The sequence below is a fragment of the Macrobrachium nipponense genome, chromosome 45 (assembly GCF_015104395.2).
Source record: "Macrobrachium nipponense isolate FS-2020 chromosome 45, ASM1510439v2, whole genome shotgun sequence".
Classification (NCBI taxonomy): Eukaryota; Metazoa; Arthropoda; class Malacostraca; order Decapoda; family Palaemonidae; genus Macrobrachium; species Macrobrachium nipponense.
This window is the reverse complement of record NC_061105.1, coordinates 4,459,450-4,480,279: the sequence shown is the minus strand read 5'-3', so window position 1 is coordinate 4,480,279 and position 20,830 is coordinate 4,459,450. Positions and strand designations below refer to the sequence as shown.

At 39.6% G+C, this 20,830-nt stretch overlaps 1 protein-coding gene across 1 annotated transcript in view; it reads left to right on the top strand.

Annotated features, from left to right (window-relative positions):
* The first annotated feature begins 1,058 nt into the window (after positions 1-1,058).
* The window catches only part of LOC135214311 (follistatin-related protein 5-like), a 276,003-nt gene continuing 256,231 nt past the window's right edge, over positions 1,059-20,830 (top strand). Inside the window, exon 1 of the mRNA XM_064248473.1 lies at positions 1,059-1,174. Within this exon, the coding sequence (XP_064104543.1) occupies positions 1,168-1,174 (7 nt within the window). The 5' untranslated portion in view covers positions 1,059-1,167. The remainder of the gene's footprint in view (positions 1,175-20,830) is intronic.

The following is a 20,830-nucleotide window of genomic DNA, read 5'->3' as shown; positions in this document are numbered from 1 at the left end:
ATCACTACACACGCTGCGCCATTCCCAACCTTTCTTTCCAGTTTCCAGTGCATTTTCCGTAACCCTTTTCCACTCCTTTGTTAGACCTACCGCTCCTCCTTTCCTCGTCACCTTGCTAGGCCTACTTCACCTCCGTCCCTTTAAGCATTTCTGAATTACACATTTTTTTTTTCACTGACTTATCGTCTTCCATTCTTTCCACATAACCGGACTGCATCCAGATTTTGTGATCCAATGTTCCCCGTGTACTCAGCTAGCTTTGGTCAGGTTTCCATGTTGATTACAAGGAGGTTAATGAGGTTTCCTTTACCTTTGTCGTTTTGTTTTCGTATGCAGAACCCTTTCACATATTTATTGCATGTAATCGAACTGGGACTTTGTTGACACCCTGTATACTAGGTCAACGTAAGTCAAGTTGGCCTGCCTACTGAGTACTACATAAAAACAACCTCACATACTCTCTATATTTGTATTTATAATTTTAATATATTCTCTATTTTACGGAGTCTTCGATTTTCATCGTAGAAAATCTATTTCCGTAGTGGATGATTTGTTTCTTGAAAGAAAGGAATTCCGTGACTCAACGGGAATACCAGAAATCTCCTTAGACTAACCGCGAGTGACTCATCAAATTCTTCTCTCTTTATGCGGAAACTGCCGTGAAATTTCACGAGCCCTGCCGCAGAGCGACATTATTCGCAGTCAGGTTTATTTAATAGTTTATGAGAAAATCCTTGTGTAAGTTGGCAGAGCAGTGAAATAACGTAACACACTGGTTGCTGAAGCTAACTTACCCACCCAGCTTGAATGAGAGCCATCTGGTGGCTTGGAAAAAAACTATCGTACGGGCGACTACCGGAAAGTTAGATTTTCGCTCATTCCGCCCATGCATGTGACTGATATGTGCCGTGGGTATTTTATATCGCATCGGGAATGAATGCCCGTTTATCTGCGCTATGTTGATCATGATTCAAAGTTGGTTAGTTGCAAATTAAATTGATGTGAAATCCAGCTGTCGGATGACCCCTGGAACTCGAGGGTGTGTGTTGAGCCAGGGGAGTATGTCAGTATGTTGGTGTGAGTCGTGGTGGACGGTCGCAGTACGTGTTCCTCCGTAGTGCGACCTTTGTGTATCCTAAGATTCTTTCACTTAAAAAGGGGAGTTCTATGACAGGTAGGTTTCTGAAAGGTAGCAGTCGAAGAAGGAGCTTCGTGATCTCTCAGTGTGTCGGGGGCTCTGGACTGGTAATTGGAAAATGGCTATCAGAGAGAGAGAGAGTCTCCCGTTTGAGTGAAACGGAGGAAAACATCGGCGGTGGTGGTGGTGGGTTGAGAGAAGAGGCTATAACGAAGACTGCCCTGGTATTGATTCTGTTTGGAGGTCTGATGTGAAGGCGTTATTCCCGCTGCCTACTGACCTTTGTTTTTAATGTTTCGTCCACCTCCTTTTTTTTCGTTTAATTCTTATTGTCATCTTTCATTTTCCCCTTCCGTTTAGTACATCCCGGGGAGGAGGGAGTAGGGGCTTGCTCTGCTAAGCTTTATGATCCGAGGAACAGATGGAATTGACGCTGTTAATATTTGTATTTTTCAGATCGCCTCGGTAGCCGTAGTAATTATTTAGCTGGTTTGGTTATAAAACCGATGATAAACCAATATATATTTTTTTCTTTTACCATTCACGATGACTCAGAAATCAGAAATCGTATGACAGAGAGAGAGAGAGAGAGAGAGAGAGAGAGAGAGAGAGAGAGAGAATCACAGATTGCTAAATGTAGATAATTTTGATTTTTGTAGAATGTCAAACTGATGTTCGTTCGTACGTATGTGTGTGTGTTTGTCATTCATGGGCGGGGTGTGTTATTGTGGCCGTTATGGCAATGGGCCATAAGGCCTAAGCGTGGTACTACTATTTCTGTAGCCATTTGGGGAGGAAAGATAATCATATATATATGGAAGGTTATTCTGAAATGTGATGTCAGGAATGATTTTGTTTTTATTGCTTGTATGTTCACGTTTAAAAATTCTTCGATAAATGCAAGACGAAAGAAGAAATGTTGTAGGATTTCCAGGATTCCCCCCAAGGAGCAGAGTAAGGATAGGCCTAGCATTGTACTGGACGAAAACATTTGATGGAAAATGAGAACTGGTTGGCAAAGTTATGTTTTTTTTTTTTTTACTCTAGTTGATGACGAGCTTGCAAATATGTCTGGAAGAGATATATAAGTAGGCCTATTACTGGTTAGAAATGACGGGTTATTCTTCTGTTTTTAATGAATTAGGCGCAAGAAAGAAGGATTCCTCCACGAAGTAGTCTTACTTAAATAGTGATTGTGTTTATCTCACCCCCCTGAAAAATATGCAAAGAGAATTAAGAAATATTTCACAAAAGAAAACTTGCATTGCAGAAAAATTGTTACAAGCCGCAGAGTAGTTGTGGTATAGTATGGGGAGGGGTTTATTGAGGGGTGGGGGGGTCGGGGGAGGGGGCGAGAGAGAGGGGACCTGGACGTTGTGTTAATGAAAGCAAAGGGTAAAAACAGAACAGGCCACCTAACAGTATTGAAAGCATTGGGCGAAAGTGCAAAGTTCAGGGAAGGACTCTGTTCGCCAGTGTTATTTTTCGACTATAAATGTTTGAAAAGTGACTGCCGTGTGGTATTTTCATGAACGTTTATTGAAAAAAAAAAAAAAAAAGAAGACTATTGAGTGAAAAAAATTGTATGTAGGTGGTGTCATATTGCGTGCTTATTATTATTATTATTATTATTATTATTATTATTATTATTATTATTATTATTATTATGTTTTTTCCGTTTATCGACGGGGGTTTTGAGAGACAATTACATAAATTTCAGGCCTAGCTGTTTATGATTTTATATTATATATATATATATATATATATATATATATTATATATATATATATATATATATATTTATATATATATGCGAGTACTACATGTATTCGCTTACTTATTTAATGAGGTCACGTGCATCCACTGTGATTTTTAAGCACACACACACACACATATATATATTATATATATATATATATACATATATATATATATATATATATAGATATATATATATATATATCCTTTATCACTTATGTATTTAGGAACATTAATTCATATCTTTGTCGTCTTTCTATTCGAGAGAGAGAGAGAGAGAGAGAGAGAGAGAGAGAGAGAGAGAGAGAGAGAAAGCGTTTAACTCTGGTAGAAAACATTGCCCCTTGCAACTGACATAATGCAGCAAATGGCTCCGTTCAATGCAGTTATGTTACGACGAAAGCTGGAAGGCTTATGTAAATACGGGTTAGCGTTATATTGCAACTCCAGAGCATGATAAGCCTTATGTTCAGTGGACCCGCCGATATTTACTCCCGTCAGATATATTTCATTCCGTTTCATTTTGTGGCAGAGGAAGGAATCTGACCAGTCTCTCTCTCTCTCTGCGTCTCCTTGGAAGTTGACGTAACAACGATTAGCCAAAATCTATTCCAATTTATGACTATTTAACCTAATATATTTTTGTCAGACTTAACGGCTCAGTTGCATGACTGCAGCACTCGAGTAAATTGCAAGGTTTAGTCACGACAGAAGTTCGTGAGGTTTTCGTCAAGTGCTCAGCCGTAGGCCTATGTGTTATCGAAAAGAATTGTGCGTCTGTTGAGATATTGCAGTATTAGGCTTAGCTGTGGTTATATAGCCTTGTTTTCTCTTTCGAAGAAAGCGTAGACCTATTTCAAACTGACATGCGGTTTGCAACTGAGTGGGATCACTTTAAGCTCTTAAAAGTTTTAGGCTTAGATAATTTGCATCGTAAAGTTTGCATGCGAAAAAAAAGAAAGCTGTAAGTGATCTAATTATTCATATAGAATATGATGTGTTTTAGTTCCAGGAAATAGGCTTAGGCCTATGTAATAGACACTTTTATATCTTACACCGTGAATTTTTGTAGGTTTATGAGGTAAACGCTTAAGCTTTAGACGCATTTATTGATTTTTCCAGAAATGAATAATTGTTGGACGTACGTAGACATAGTCTTATCAACCGTTGATTTGAATGGGATAACTTCAAAGAATTACGATTGATGAAATGAAAAGGGACATGCAGCTACATGCCTGTAGTCTGTCGTATGTATGTTCAGGAGAAACAAATTAAAACAGGAATGACGAAACAACGAGAATGCAACCGTATATATACCCAGGTCTTTCAGACTCGGTCTAGTAAGCAACAATTTGAAAGGATGGAGGACGAAAGACTTTAAAGATAAAAAAAGCTAGTTTAATCTTTCGCTTACTGTTGTGGGGAGTGTGCTTCTATTTTCCTATTCGTCAAATCGTCTTGTGTTGAAAGGATCGAGGGATTGTGGGCCTTGTTTTGGGATTTTGAAAGATGAAAAAAATTCCCTTGACATGTGGCGCGTACGCGGATCAGTTTTCAATTTGTCTAACCGTCACCACAGAGCTTTGTTTTGTTTGCCGTTATGGGTGTCTTCGTTTTATCGGCGCTTTGATGAAGGCGTATGTGCTCTAATTGTAATTACTGTCATTACGCGCACGACACCACAATCTGTTAGATTAATTCCTAGACCCATGTTGTAGTACAAACTTTTCTGATCATCATTTTGAATTGTTATCAGTACTAATTTAAATAAAACTGACTGGAAAGTGATGTCGTTTATTCAAACAATTTTTTTTCTTGCCCATCAGTGACATCCCAGTTATTGCTGACATTTATAGCTTCAACATGTGGTTGACTCAATAACTCAACCACTATTACGATCCTAATTTTCTTTATTATATCCCGTGAAATGGTGTAAATTTCAAGTGCCTTGGTGCAAATTTCAGTGTAGTGGTAAGAGCTGTGAAGTACGTTTTACTGGAGGAAGATTGGTGATGCAGTGACGTTATGAGGATTCTCAGTAAACTGATGCAGAACTTCAGCTCAGTGTAAGAGCACTGTCGTGCATGTCTGTCAGTACAGTGACATTCTCAGTACTTTGGAGCTTGTTCCGCGTGCGTTGCTACTGATTCTCTCAGTACGTTCTTGAAGATTCTTACCGCAGTGGTGTAGATTTCTAACGTAACAGAAGAGTTTCTCTGCTCAAAGGCGTGATTCTCATCACTGTAGTGAAGTTTCTCAGGAAACTGGTGCAGATCCCCATCACTGTGCTGAAGTTTCTCAGAAAATTGGTGCAGATTCTCATCGCATTGGTGAAGTTTCTCAAAAAACTGGTGCAGATCCCTATCACTGAGGTGAAGTTTCTCAGAAAATTGGTGCTGATTCTCATCGCATTGGTGAAGTTTCTCAAAAAACTGGTGCAGATCCCTATCACTGAGGTGAAGTGTCTCAGAAAACTGGCGTGGATTCTATCACATTGGTGAAGTTTCTCAGAAAATTGGTGCAGATTCTCATTGCATTGGTGAAGTTTCTCAGAAAATTGGTGCAGATCCTCATCGCATTGGTGAAGTTTCTCAAAAAACTGGTGCAGATCCCCATCACTGGGGAGCAGACAATGAGAACAATGTTGTATATATTTAGCACTGTCGTACGAAGTGCACATCTTTAATATGCTAGTCGCGTTCATTTTGCAGTGACGCAAAGCCGCTAATCGTGCACAGTACAGCTGAACAGAATACAGTGCAGTGGTTCATATTTTCTTGTAGTGTTGCTGATCCTCAATATAGTGAAGCGTCTTTGATACAGGATTTTTTTCTTCTGGTTATGGTGGTTATGTGCCATGTATGGTTACCCCACCAAGAATGAATCAGGCTTAACGTTAAATCATAACTGAATGTGTGAGATGACGCCGATGTGTGTTTTGCATGTGAATCTGTGGAAGTGTGATACACCAAGGGATCATCCGCGCTTCAGTAATTAAAGCAGCAGTAGGGGAATATATATATAGGTATATATATATATATATATATGTATATATATATATATATATATATATATATATATATATATATATATATATATATATATATATATATATATAATATGTGTGTGTGTCATTGAGTATGCTTTCTGCATTTTAGTAATTGTTTTTTCTCTCTCTCTCTCTCTCTCTCTCTCTCTCTCTCTCTCTCTCTCTCTCTCTCTCTCTCATTTCCGCAATTCGTACTGGGCAGCGTCCCACCATTTCGCCACAATCATGGCTTGACTTCTGTCGTCCATTATTTGCAATCATTTTCTTTCATGGTTGCAAGCATTCCATTCCATTCTCTCTCTTTCTCTCTCTCTCTCTCTCATGCTTGCTTGCCTTCACGCCTTCCTTTGCTTGCGTTTATTGTCGTTTTCCTCTTGCGCCTTTGCTTTAAATTCTCTCCCCCTCCCCCCTCCCTTTTATTCGTGTTTTCCACCAGGCTACGCGCACTAACAAGGTTTTACTAATAACTTTTTTTTTTTTTTAGCTTTTTTTAAGCTTTCTCTACTTCTTGTTCTTTCTGTTCTGTTTTGTTCTCTACGTCTTGTTCTTTCTGTTCTCTGTTGTTCTTTACTTCTTGTTCTTTCTGTTCTCTATTGTCCTTTACTTCTTGTTCTTTCTGTTCTCTGTTGTTGTCTACTTTTTGTTCTTTCTGTTCTGTTTTGTTCTCTACGTCTTGTTCTTTCTGTCTGTGTTCTCTACGTCTTGTTCTTTCGTTCTCTGTTGCTTGCAAGTTTGGTTTTTTGTGTATTGCTTACTTTTGATGTTTATATATATATATATATATATATATATATATATATATAAACATTATATATATATAGAGGCTGATTAACTTATTCACCCAAGCGTATATTTGACAGATTATTTTCAGGTTATTATTGTCTACTGCAGTATTTCTTTTTAATCTCTTTGTCAAATATTTTTGTTAGCAATTTTTTTTTATAATCTGCCAGTCATGTTTTGTTTTTCTTTCTTTTTCTTATATATTTATATATTTACATTTATTCATTATGAAGGCGTTTATTACCTTTTTTTCATGAAGTAAAGAAATCGGTAAATTCGTGTCACGTCAGATTCTTCTCTCTCTCTCTCTCTCTCTCTCTCTCTCTCTCTCTTGTGACTGACTTCAGCTATGTATTCCCATGTCTCACATCAGTCCTCGTCTCTCTCTCTCTCTCTCTCTCTCGTTCTTTTATCACGTTCACCTTTCTTCTTCTGCTTCTTCTCCTCCTTCCTTTTATCATATCCCTTCTCCGTCTGTCACTATGGTCATCGCTTTCCATTTCTTTTCCATTTCCTCGAGCGCTTATTGGTCTTTTCTCCCCCTTTTCCTATGCGCTCTTTTTCTTCTCGTTCCTTCCCTTGACATGGTTTCGTTTCTTGTCTCTCTCTTTTTTTCTTTCTTTTTTTTCAGCTGTCATTTCGTGTTGTCTCCAAGAAGTTTTTCGGGTGTCGTGTGTTTTTCCGTGTTGTTTCCTCTTTCGGTAGGTGTTTTTTTTTTTTTAACAATCTTTACCTTTAGTGTTTTAGTCTCTCTCTCTTCTCCTCTTCTTGTTCTTGTTCTTCTTGTTATCTCCTCTTTTGGTAGTGTTTTAGCCTTTATCCTTAAAATTTAGTCTAGTCTGTTTCCATTTCGTATATGTGTTCTCTCTCTCTCTCTCTCTCTCTCTCTCTCTCTCTCTCTCTCTCTCTCTCTCTGTTGTGTGTGTGTGTGTGTGTGTGTGTGTATGTGTGCTATGGAGGTTCAGCCATGGCAGAAGTCATAGGCCGAGCAAACTAAAACCAAAAGACTTCCTAAGAACTGGAAGGCTTACGTGCTTTTGAACTTTGCCACCCCCCCTCCCCCCTACCCTCAAGGGAAGAAGACATACACACACACACATATATATATATAATGCAAAACTATTGAGAAGTGAAAGAGTTTGCAAGTCGAGAGTGAATCAAGGCAAATAGAAACTTGGAGGATGTCCCCCTCGTAATGGGCTGGTGCCATCAGTGCACCGCACGTGGTGCACTGTACGCGTTAGCTAAGGGCATGTGCAGCGTCCCTATCGACCCCTAACTGCACCCACTTTCCAGCCTTTTGCATGACCTCCATTCCTGCTTCCTTTTTTCTGTCTTGCTGTCCAACCCCTTCAATTCCCTCCCTCTGTCTTGCTGTCCAACCCCTCCAACTCCCTCTTTACACTGTCTTGAGCGCTGAATGGCCATATAAATGCCCCAGTGCCCGACTTGACAGCCTAAACTTCATACATCAAACTATAATACGTTGTCACAAAGCATTGTTGCATAGTGTTCCCAAAAATCAAAGAACACCTTTGTTGTTCTTGCCTGTGCTCTGCACGTTCTTTGTATGCCCATCTTATCAGCGTGGTCAAGGGCGCCTTCGTTGTCATGGAAGACGAGGTGCCACGCAAACAAGTTAATTCCCCGTTAATTGGGCCAAGCACGAATTCCACGAGGGTATTAATACCTAATGGGCCATTGTCCACTCCACGATGTCGTTCGGAGACCCGGCTTCACATTTTGCTCAGGCTAAATCGCCCGCTGCAATCTGGGGGCTGGAAGGAAGCTCCTGCTGTTCTCCTCTTCGTCGTCAGTGCTCCTCACGTGGTGCACTGTAGGCGTTACTGAAGGGTCTTGCAGCAAGACCGTCCCTTTAGCCCCCTTTAGCTGCAACCTCTCTCATTTCTTTCGCTGGACCTCCGTTCAAATTCTCTTTCTTCCCTTCTTCCCATCTGACTTTCCAACTTCCCCCCCGCCCCCCCCTCTATAAACAGTTGTTTCATAGTGCAACTGTGGTGGTTTGCCTCCTGTTGCAACTTTCATTTTGTCTGTCAGTTTCGCTCTCAGCGCCGAATGACCTCATAGGGTCCCCGTGCTTGGCCCATGGGCTAAATTCTGTATGATATTATAGACTATCTTTCATTTTAGGTTGATTTTTTCTTATGGTTCCTGTCCTTGTACTGAAATAGTTTTGAAAATTGTGATTGCATTTCTCAGTGGTCGGTAATCGTTTTAATGGTACATGATTTCACATTTCGTCACCTTTTTTGTTGAGCTTTTGAGAAAGTCTGCCTCCCTCAATCCGTCATGTCACACCCCACAGCCTGTCCCGTCTCAGCATGAGCTCGCAATGCTATAGTTTGATTATTTCTTTCATAACACCGACACTTACCTCATCCAGCTTGAAGTCTAGCCATCAAAAATTGCACATATGCCAAAACAGCATTAATAAATTGCAACGGGTAAGGTTTGACAGGAATAAGACACTTTCAATATGATATTTGCTTTGTATATTAAGATTTAGAACTAGCGGCATTTTAAGAAAATCAAAATAGCAGATGAGACATACATAAAACCTGCCATGTTGAAATCCTCGTGCCATTTTGGTCATGTAATTCCGATCTGGACTAAGCACGAAACATTGTTTACCAGACCAACAAACCAAAAATTGAGTGAAAGTGAAGAATTAGCAGCTTAATGTGTCAGCTTAGTAGACTCCTGGATGTAATGCATTGAGCGCGTATGATACACGAACTTCGGCACTGACCAAAATATGAATAACAGGGCTAGTTGAGTCCTAAAATAATGGAAATTATTTTTAACATCACCATTACAAGTCCAAGGATATTGACTGCGTCCAGCATTGCGTTTTTAGTCCTATATTTTATTTATAAATTCTTATAGTTTATTTATAAACATTCCCATCAGAGTTTGTACAAATCGTGGCAACAATATTTTTCATATTTTAATGGGAGTGACGTCACGGAATCAATTTTGAATTCAGCCCCTCCATTGATTTTGAATTATTTGTATCTCTTGGATTCCGTTGTTTGTATGTTTGTTTGTTCATTTTTTTTTTTTTTTCATTAGTACGTTCAGGGAGGGGTGGGGGTGTGGGGGGGGGGAGCCTTATGCATAATGTTATTTCAGCTTGTGAATTTCGGATAGTCAGGATGTTCCCGATACCATTCCGATAATTGAACGGAGTCTGCAAGCTGAGGGTTGGCTTGGGGATAATGGTCTCTCTCTCTCTCTCTCTCTCTCTCTCTCTCTCTCTCTCTCTCTCCTCTCTCTCTCTGTTCTCTCCAGTCTCCATTCTTTTCTCTCTCTCTCTCTCGTTGCGGGATTGGTTATCTGACATTTTGCCTTCGCATGTCGTGACGTAAATGGGATGCATTTCAAAATGCCGAAGGAAATGTAAAATGCATCATATTGGTATTAGCGGCATTTTTCTTCGTAAGTTGTTCGTCCATTAGATTTCTCCTCACATTTTCTCGGTTTTTGGTTTTGTTTTGGATTTTGGTGTTTAATGCTTTGTGTTTCTCCTTGATATATATATATATATATATATATATATATATATATATATATATATGGATTTTGGAGTTTTATGCTTCGTGTTTTCTCCTTGTAATATATATATATATACTATAAATAGTATATATATATATATAGTATATATTTTTATTATATATATATATATATATATAATATATTATATATATATCTATGTAGTTATCTATATGTATATATAGAGTATATATTTACATATTTTTTTTGTTCCTTAAGCCCTTTTAACCACAATGGGACTGGAAGTGTAACACTGAAGAGAATCAAAGTGACTTGAAGTGTAACTTTGAAGAGAAGCAAACTTATTGGAAGTGTAACGATGAAAGATAAGCGAAGTGGCTGGAAGTGTAACACTGAAGAAAAGCAAAGTGACAGTCAGGAAGTGTAACGCTGAAGAAAAGCAAAGTGACTGGAAGTGTAACACTGAAGAGAATCAAAGTGTTTGGGAATAGAGGAAAAATAAAGAAATCAATGAGGAGAGATCTTAAGAACTGTGGAAGCTGTAGGGGTATAATACAAGTGTTGTGGTAAAAGTATATAATCTCTTTGGTCCTCCTGAATAGATTTCAATTGGGTGTTCATTTTCAACTCGAGACTTGAGATGAACGCAAGAGTATCAGCTGTCTTATTTTTTCTGAACCAAGCTGTGAATTTCGTACCTGGTGGACAGTAGACTGTGGTGCATTGCAACCAGGAAAACATGGGGCTAGCAACCGAATCGCAAAAGAAGCTTATACTTATGTATGTATTTATAACTGAATCACGAAAATATGGAACGTGATGAATATATAAACAAAGACACAATCCACTAAGGAACGAGAAACGATGGAGTTCTGCAAGGCCTTCCGACTTCTTGTCCTTTACTTAGCCAAGTAAAGGACAAAAAGTCGAAAGGCCTTGCAGGATTCCGTCTTTTCTCTTTCTTCGTTGATTCCTTCATTGATTGTTCGTCAATATATATATAATATATATATATATATATATATATATATATATATATATATAAACCTTATGAAAATATCTACGACCAAACACACACACCCTCGCTCGCGCGCGCGCGCACAAAATTCTAATCTATACTCGTCTCCCAAATAGGACGGAGGCGCCATTCCCAGAGAAAGTCCCAAATTCAGGGGCGGTTCGTCACTTAATTTATCACGGATGATTCACAGTCGGTCGAGTCAACGGCAGAATGACTGGTAAAATCTGGGTTCCCCTTCCCCTCACCCCCCATCCTCCTCCGTCCCTCCTCCCTGCCATCCGCCCCTCCCTCCTCCCCTCCCACCAAAATGCGACTCTGCAGTTTCTCTCTATGAAACCCAACTGGTCGTGAAGAACTCACAGTGAGTGGTACTGGAATTCTTTTCCGCAAGGATGGGTATGATTTGAGGGAAGGGGGTTGGTTGGGGGTGTTGTGGGGCGGGAGGAAGCGAGAGGGGAGGTTGGAGTTGACGATGACTTCGGTTTCCTTCAGCAAAGAAAATCCACTGCGTCACATGTTGGCTTCGGCAGTCAAGTGAGCATTTCTTGGGTTAGTCGATTATTTAGGATTAGAATTATAACCGTTTTGGACGAGTAAACTTACACTATATATATATATATATTATATATATATATATATATATATATATATATATATATATATATATATATATATATATATATATATATATATATTATATATATATATATATATATATATAAATGTTGGTGTATGGTTTTTCCCACATAGTTTGTTGGCATTAGAAATTATTAACCCTTTGATTTCCAATGGGGTTGCAAGCCTTTTGCCCTCTCGTTCATCCTGGCTGCGAACCCGTCACTAGCGACTAACTACCAGGTACATCATTCACAGCTTAGGTCATTCTAGGTGTTATCGGATCATTCAGGAAACAGGTCTTAGTCGTTTCCCCTCCATGGGATTGATCTCGGGTCTCGCCTTTGCCCTTTTAAGAAGGGATGTTCTCAAAAGGGTACTGCCTTGGATTTCTCAGTAAAGACTTCAGGAATGACGTTTCTAGCCCCATACCCTTTTTTTTTCTTGGTTCCAGCTGAGGCCCTGAGGGATCTCGGGACCTAGCAAACTTGAACCAAGCGCTGCATCACTCAGTCGTGATGCCCACTCTGATTAATTGCTCCTTTCGAAGGTGCCAGTTCTCTATCTGGCCTGGGCAAGATAGATTCATAGTCTCCTTCCCTCGTCCTTGGAATTACTCTCTCTCTCTCTCAGAGCAGATGGATGGAGTGCCTCCTCCTCCTCCTCCTCCTCCTTGTCCTCCTCCTCATCCTCCTCCTCACCTTATATATCAAGTGGAATAATTGTCTCTGTCGGGCGATATATTATTCTTTCTTGGGGAGATAAGAGCGTCTCGCGAGTCGTTTATCTCTTGGCTTCGCCCTCTTCTTCATCATCATCATCATCATCATCATCCTCATTATTGCGCCTTGCTTAGTCTTCTCGCTTTGTCTTTCGTCTTGCTTTGTGTTCCGTTGAAGTATTTTTTGCCCGTCTTGTCCATTAAGCGTCGAAGGTGTGGTCATTGAGAACTGGTTCGTCCATGCATTTGGTCATTAAAATCCACTTTTTTTTTAAAGGTCTTTTCAATTAGTCGCGCTGAAGAGGTAGATACTTTGTGAGTGCGTTTGTTTGTTCCCGTATTTGCCACTATTCTTTAAGATCCTTTTTAACTAACGAAGTGGTTTCTTTGTGTTCGTTCGTGTTTTAGGATTTGGTAGAGGGTATGGCGAATGAATGGGAGCAGTTGTGGGAAATGCTTCCTTTGATAGGATGTGTGAAACACTTAGTATTATCATCGTTCTGCCGTTTTTTCACTCAAGTTGAACACTTTATTCTAATACTAACTATCTGTTACATTAATTCAGATCTGTAGGAATTTCTGTGTGATATCAAAAGCAATACAAACGTTACTCACTTGTTTGCAGAATCTTCGAACGTCGCTCCGGAAGGTTTGCTCTCGTTACATTTTCTTCGTTATTCGGTCTCTGAAAATGAACAGCGTCGAATGTGGTCGGAACTTGGATGGGTAACCACCAAAAAATAAAAAATAATGGCATATGGCGTCGGCGCATAAGCCTCTCGAACACCCGTTACATAACGGAATACTCGAAACCCTTTCCTTTCCTTGGTATCTACGGGCCTGGGCTAGAAACGGTATTAGATTATATCCGCCAAATGAAACCCCCGGACGAGTGGTCGTGTTTACAAGGCCCCAATAAAGCTTATCACCAGCACGACCCTCTCTCGAGGGTCGTCCAGGGCGGGAGACTGAATTCAGGGTGAATTCATTTGAATAAAGCGAATCATTCATCGGCGGCTCGCTCGGATGCGTAGTAACTCGTGTTCATCCCCACCCCCCAACCCCCTACCCCTCCCCCAAAAGCGCCGAGCGTATGTGACTGCGCTGTCATTAGGGCAAGCCTCTTATAGCCCGGTATGGCTTGTTCTCTTAATTAACGGCTCCTTCCGGCTTGTGAATAGATGCTGCTGGCAGGAACCCAGATTTTTTTTCTTCTTCTTCTTCATCGTCTACCCTTTTAACTTCATTAGTTTTTTTATTTTTTTTGATTTAAATTAGTACTTTCATACGTCTAGATTTTTTTTTTTTAAGTCGTCTATCCTTTAACTTCATTCTTTCCCCCTGTGATTTTATTTTTTATTACTTTCAAAATTTTAACGTCTAGACTTTTTCTTTTTTATATTTTTTTTAAGTCGTCTATCCCTTTAACTTCATTTTTTTTATCTGTGACTTTTTCCTTTTAGTACTTTCAAAATTTTAACGTCTAGGTTTTGCCTCTTTCTTGTTTTTGTTTTAATAATTTTTTAAAGAATTTTTCCGGTCTGCTTTTAATTTTATGCATTCCCCTTTCGGTTTTTTTTATCTTAAAAATTTTCACCAACCACTTTCTAGCGTTTAACATTTGACGATATTATCTCCTAACATTTAAAAGATGATCGTTTTTAGTCATACGTGTTGAAGATTGATGCCTGTATAATGAAACCCAGGACAGTCTCTCAGTGTAACCATAAAAATTTGACGAGACCACAAATGCCCCGTAGGGCTTTAGTGTCGCTCGTGCGCCTCATTCGGTGGAATGTAGGCATTACTTAAGGTTCTTTGCAGCGTCCCTTCGGCCCCTAGCTGCAACTGCTTTCATATCTTTTACTGTACCTCTGTTCATATTCTCTTTCTTCCATCTTACTGTCCACCCTCTCCTAACAATTGTTTCCTAGTGCAACTGCTTCGAGGTTTTCCTCCTGTAACACCTTTTAAACCTTTTACTGTCAATTTCCGTTTCAGCGCTGAATGGCCTTAGTTGCCCCAGTGCCTGGCATAATGCCAAATCTGTATAAATAAAGTAATCCACAATGGCGTTTTGTTAAATATATATGTCAAAAGGCACAAGAGAGAGAGAGTTGCACCTCCCACTGTCATTCACTTTTCATACTTTTATAAAAAAAAAGAGGGTGAACTTTATTCTTCATATAAATGGTTTGTCATGTCAGCATAAACACCTTTTCAGCTTTTCATTTTGAGGCTTTAGAAAATGCCATTCTCTTGATACACAGATGTAGGTTGTTGGTGTTTGCGTATATATAGAGACAAGTTAGCCTTAGAATGTTCTATAATATGTCTTTGCTATTCATTTATAAGTTATTGTAATTTTATTAAATTCCTGCGTTAATTGAAGTCCGATCTGATTCGGAATGTCATCCCATCTTCCTAGCAGTAAAGAATTGACGTCCATTTTTTTTATATTTGTTTATATAATCGTCGTCGATTATTATAGGTCGTCTTTCATTTTTATGTCAACTTTTGTATTAAACGTTTTTTTGGCCTTTTGAGTCGTTGTGTAACCTTCTGAGTCGTAATATTTATAGTATTTCGTAACTGCTTAATTTGCCTCGTAATTATCGAGCGTATTTTTCTCGCTTCATGGGAGAGATCTTTTCCCGGAAGAACTCTCTCTCTCTCTCTCTCTCTCTCTCTCTCTCTCTCTCTCTCTCTCTCTCTCTCTGGTGATTCGTGTGTTCCTCTCTCACGGTAGTTCAACATACTTCGTTTTTATTTTTATTTTTTTGTCTATACTACGTACGGTTGGCCAAGTTCTGCTTTTCTCTCTCTCTCTCTCTCTCTCTCTCTCTCTCTCTCTCTCTCTTCACTGTATACTTATTCAGTCAAGTGTGGGTCTCTTTTTCGGTAGTTTGTATGCTTCCAAGTGTCATCTAGGGATTGCATCTGAACGGGGCCAAGTGCTACCTTGGAATTGCATCTGAACGAGGCTAAGTGTTATCTGGGGACTGCAGGTGAACGAGGCCAAGTGTTATCTAGGGGTTTCGTATGAACGAAGCCAAGTGCCTTGAGGAGCTCTTCGAGTAGGGGTGAGGGGGGCGACCTTTCCCCAACCCCCTTCATTATTTCGGTGCCATGATGATGTCATTACCATGCCTGGGGATTGCCGTTATTACTTTAATTGCAATTTGATAATGGGATGCTGAATGCGGCTGCGGGGGCCGGGGTGGGGGTGGGGGGGGGATGATATTGCGATAATGCTCCGGTATTCACCCGACTAAGTGGATGGGAAGAAAGGCATAATGGCGCTTCTTTCTCGTACTAGAGATTCTTTTTTATTTTTTTTTTTCTGAACGTTTTCGAGAGCAACTGCGGAATGTCAAGAATGAGATTTTATTTTGCAATTTTATTTTATTGTTTTTATCTTAATGTTTTTTTAGAGCAACTGGGGAAACTAAAGAATGTTTATATATATATATATATATATATATATATATATATATATATATATATATATATATATATATTTGTATTTTTTGAATTTTTTTCTGAAAGTGTTTTAGAGCAACTTCGGAAACTAAAGAATGAGTTATTTTTTGCATTTTTTCTGAAAGTTTTTTAGAGCAACTACGGAAACTATAGAATGAGTTTATTGTTGTTTAATTTTTTTTCTGATCGTTTTCGAGGGCAACTACGGAAGGTAAAAAAAAGAATTTTTTTCTGCCTTTTTTTTATTCATTTATTTATGTTCTGTTTTTGGTTTCTAAACGTTTTCGAGAACAATTAAGGTAGGTAAAGAATAGTTTTTTTTTTTTTCATTTCTCGGGAAGCAGAGAGGAATGCGGGAACGGGAACAATGCATTAAGCGGAACCATTTCGACAGGGAGCTGGAATGCAATAATTCCTCTTATTTTATCCGTAATTATATATGCGCATTTTTGTCGTACGAGAGGCTGGGTCTTGAGTGTCCGATTAAATCACAAGTGGGTCTGCCCAGCTATTGTTTCCCAGTGATAATTATGTTCTCACGTCATCATTTCCATCTTATTTTATTGGGAGCACGAAATGGGATGGAATAAATCCAGTCGGCTGCGTAGAAAATCAAGTGATTGCTTTTGCCATGGCATCTAAGGCCCTCACGGTACGATGTTCCGTCTTTCTCAAAAGTTGACCAACAACCAGATTCATTATTGACTATTTGATAAGTTGCTCTTTGGACGAGCGGTTTGCGTACTCGCCTATCAATCTGAAAGCCCGAGTTCGTCCCCGCTGCTGCCGCCAATGCGGAACCAGAGGAATTGATTTAATGGTGATTAGAAATTCATTTCTCGATGTAAAGTGGTTCGGATCACACAGTAAGCTGTAGGTCCCTGCGCTGACTAACGTTGGTCCCTAGCTACGTAAATAAACATCTAATCCTTCAGGCCAGCAGCCCCAGGAGAGCTGTGAATCAGCTCAGTGGTCTGGTTAAACTAAGGTATACTTAACTATTAGGTAAGGTTTTTAAAAGGAGTCTTGCCTAAATCGTCGTGATTGTAAACACAAACACACACACACACACAATTGGAAATCTCATGACCCAGTTTATCATCTTTTGCAGTAACGAAGGGTCGTGTATATATATTTATACATACATACAGACATATATATATATATATATATATATATATATATAATAATATAATAATATAATAATATATAATATATATATGTAATATATATATATATATATATATATATATATATTAAAAAATATATATATATATGTATAGTTGGTTGATGCTTGCAGAACACAAAGCGAAAGGCCTTTAAAGTCTATAGCCATGTGAATCCTGTGTGGCGGCAGCCTCCATGAAGTGAAATCTATGGAGCGATGGGGGGGGGGGGGGGGGGGGGGGGGGGGGGGGGGGGGGGGGGGGGGGGGGGGGGGGGGTTGAGGTGGGATGTGTTGGGGTTTGGCGGAAATGTTCATCACGGAATGGGCTATGGGTTGAAGGGGTAAAAATAATTCCAGACACTTCAAATTTTTTGGGAAAATTAAAAATTTAATAATCTCGGTTGGAGAGCAATTCTCGCCCATCTGCATCATCAACGTTTCAACATTTTGTTTCGATTCTGTAATTTTTTGGATTTTTTTTTTTTTCCAACATTGTGTCTCTTGTGCTATTGTATTTTACGTGTCAGGATTTCACGCTGTGATTTCGACGTGGTATGTGGGCGTGTTCGGGTACGGATCCACGGTAAGTTGGCGTTTGATGTAGAAGTGTCCTACCTAAATGTATATATATATATATATATATATATATATATATATATATAATATAATATAATAATATACACATGTAATTGTAATAGCCATAATCCCCTCTTAACTTCTCGAATTCTTTGCGTATTGCTTTTTAATATACGCTCGTCACTTGGATGTTAAGGCTATGACAATTACACAATTACATATATATCTTAAAAATGACTAGTAGATTCTACACATACACACACACAAACATACTATAATATATATGAATTATATATCCTATATATATATATATAATACTATATATATATAATATATATATCATATTCATTCCTCAACCTACCCCATCCCCCACCCCAAAAAAAATCCCCACGGCAAAATAAAAAATAAAAAAATCTTAAAAAACTAAGCCCGTTAAAAGACCACGCCCGGGCAATTGGCCAATCCTCATCAAAATACGTCAAAGCCTTGTCCTCAGGGCTTGCACAGCCCACTTTTGTAATTTCCTGTCGGCTCCTTCCAGAGGGTCGAAGGAAGTCTTCCCCGCCCAGGGCTTTCCAAGCATCTTGGAGATCCCTTAATTAGTTATTAATAATAATAATAATAATAATAATAATAATAATAATAATCATAATAGTAATAATATATGTGGCGCCGTGGAGGAGTTGGTTAGGTCGTCAATAGACTTAAGTCAAGTTAAGCAACATTGGGGCTGGTCAGTCGTTGGATGGGTGACCGCTCTCCTCGGCGTTGATTCCTTGGGAAAGGATCTTTACCATAATTTCCTCAGTCTACTCAGCTGTAAATGAGTACCTATCCCTGATGGGTATGGGTCCAGCTATGGGTTAAATAGCAAAACTCAGCAATGATGGAAAGAAATGAAGGAATAAACGACAACGACGTAAATGGAACCTCTGGCAACAGAGGAGCCTCGTCCGGCAACCAGGTATTCAACCCAATTGTAGGGAAGACGGTCAGGTACTTGGAGGTCGTCATCCAGCAACTGATCACCACAACGACAATAATCAACAGCCTGAGATTGGAGCTACAGAGGCAAAAAGGAAGAAATGGACAAGAGAAGAAAATAAGGAAATATGGAGATGCTACATCAGAAGCAACCCGACGGAGAGAGGGTATAGAAGAAGATTGATCAACATCTGGAATGAGAGGAATAACACCCCCCAAACAGAGCAGAGGCTGGCAGACCAAGTAAGGAACATAAAGAAAAAGAACTGGCTCTCCCCAACAGAAAGAGAAGAACTGGAAAGGGAAATGTCACACGACAACGAATTACACGAAGACGAACTGAGAGACGATGCCACAGAAGACGACAGGGAGGATGAAGTATCAAACAACGACACACGAAGAAACACCGACGAAGTAACAGAGAGGACGAATGGGTAGAAAAAGATTAGACAATGGATGGAGCCAGATACAGAGAGAACAAAGATCCCCTCCATGAAGCCTACAACACCAAGAAATTAAGGGAGAAAACAAGTGAGGTCAATGAAATAATGGGCCTAATACACACCACCAGTATCACAGAAACAAATAACTTGACATATGCAGGAGCAAGATTAGTAGCAGAACTGATGGGGATTTCGAACCCACACCACCGTCACAACCAACCCAACAGAAACCAAAACAGCAACCATCCTTGGAAAAGGCGCCTGGAAAAGCAAATCATGGTGATGAGATCTGACTTGAGTAAACTGAAAGAGATGGCAGAAAAAAGGCTAAGAAGCAAGAAAACAAGGGAGGAACTCAACGAGAAATACAAAGTACACGAGAGGGGACTAAACAACACAATAGAAGATGTAAAACAGAGGCTTAAGGCCAAAGCACACAAGATCCAACGGTACATGAACAGGAATAAGGGATACCAACAGAACAAACTATTCGGAACCAACCAGAAAAGACTATACAGCCAACTAAGTGGCGAAGACAACCACCCAGAAATTCCTGAAGCCGAACCAAGTAAGAGACTATGGGAAAACATATGGAGCAATCCGGTATCACACAACAAACATGCAACATGGCTCCAGGAAGTCAAGGAAGAAGAAACAGGGAGAATAAAACAAAGATTCACAGACATCACGACAGACACAGTCAGACACCAACTAAAGAAAATGCCAAACTGGAAAGCCCCAGGTCCCGATGAAGTCCATGGATACTGGCTGAAAAACTTCAAGGCCCTACACCCACGAATAGCAGAACAAAAACTCCAGCATTGTATCTCAAATCACCAAGCACCCAATGGATGACCACAGGAAGAACATCCTTAGTACAAAAAGACAAGAGTAAGGGAAATATAGCCAGTAACTACAGGCCTATCACCTGCTACCAATAATGTGGAAGTTACTACAGTTAATCATCAGTGGAAAGGCTATACAGAACTACCTAGAGGAGACAAAACAAACCCAATTCCCCACCAACAGAAGGCTGCAGAGAACCAGCTCCTGATAGAACAAAATGGCAATGAAGAACAGTAGGAGAAGGAAAACCAACCTAAGCATGGCATGGATAGACTATAAGAAAGCCTTCGACATGATACCACACACATGGCTAATAGAATGCCTGAAAATATATGGGGCAGAGGAAAATACCATCAGCTTCCTCAAAAATGCAATGCACAACTGGAATACAATACTTACAAGCTCTGGAATAAGACTAGCAGAGGTTAATATCAGGAGAGGGATCTTCCAGGGCGACTCACTGTCCCCACTACTCTTCGTAGTAGCCATGATTCCCATGACAAAAGTACTACAGAAGATGGATGCCGGGTACCAACTCAAGAAAAGAGGCAACAAAATCAACCATCTGATGTTCATGGACGACATCAAGCTGTATGGTAAGAGCATCAAGGAAATAGATACCCTAATCCAGACTGTAAGGATTGTATCTGGGACATCAGGATGGAGTTTGGAATAGAAAAAAATGCGCCTTAGTCAACATACAAAAAGGCA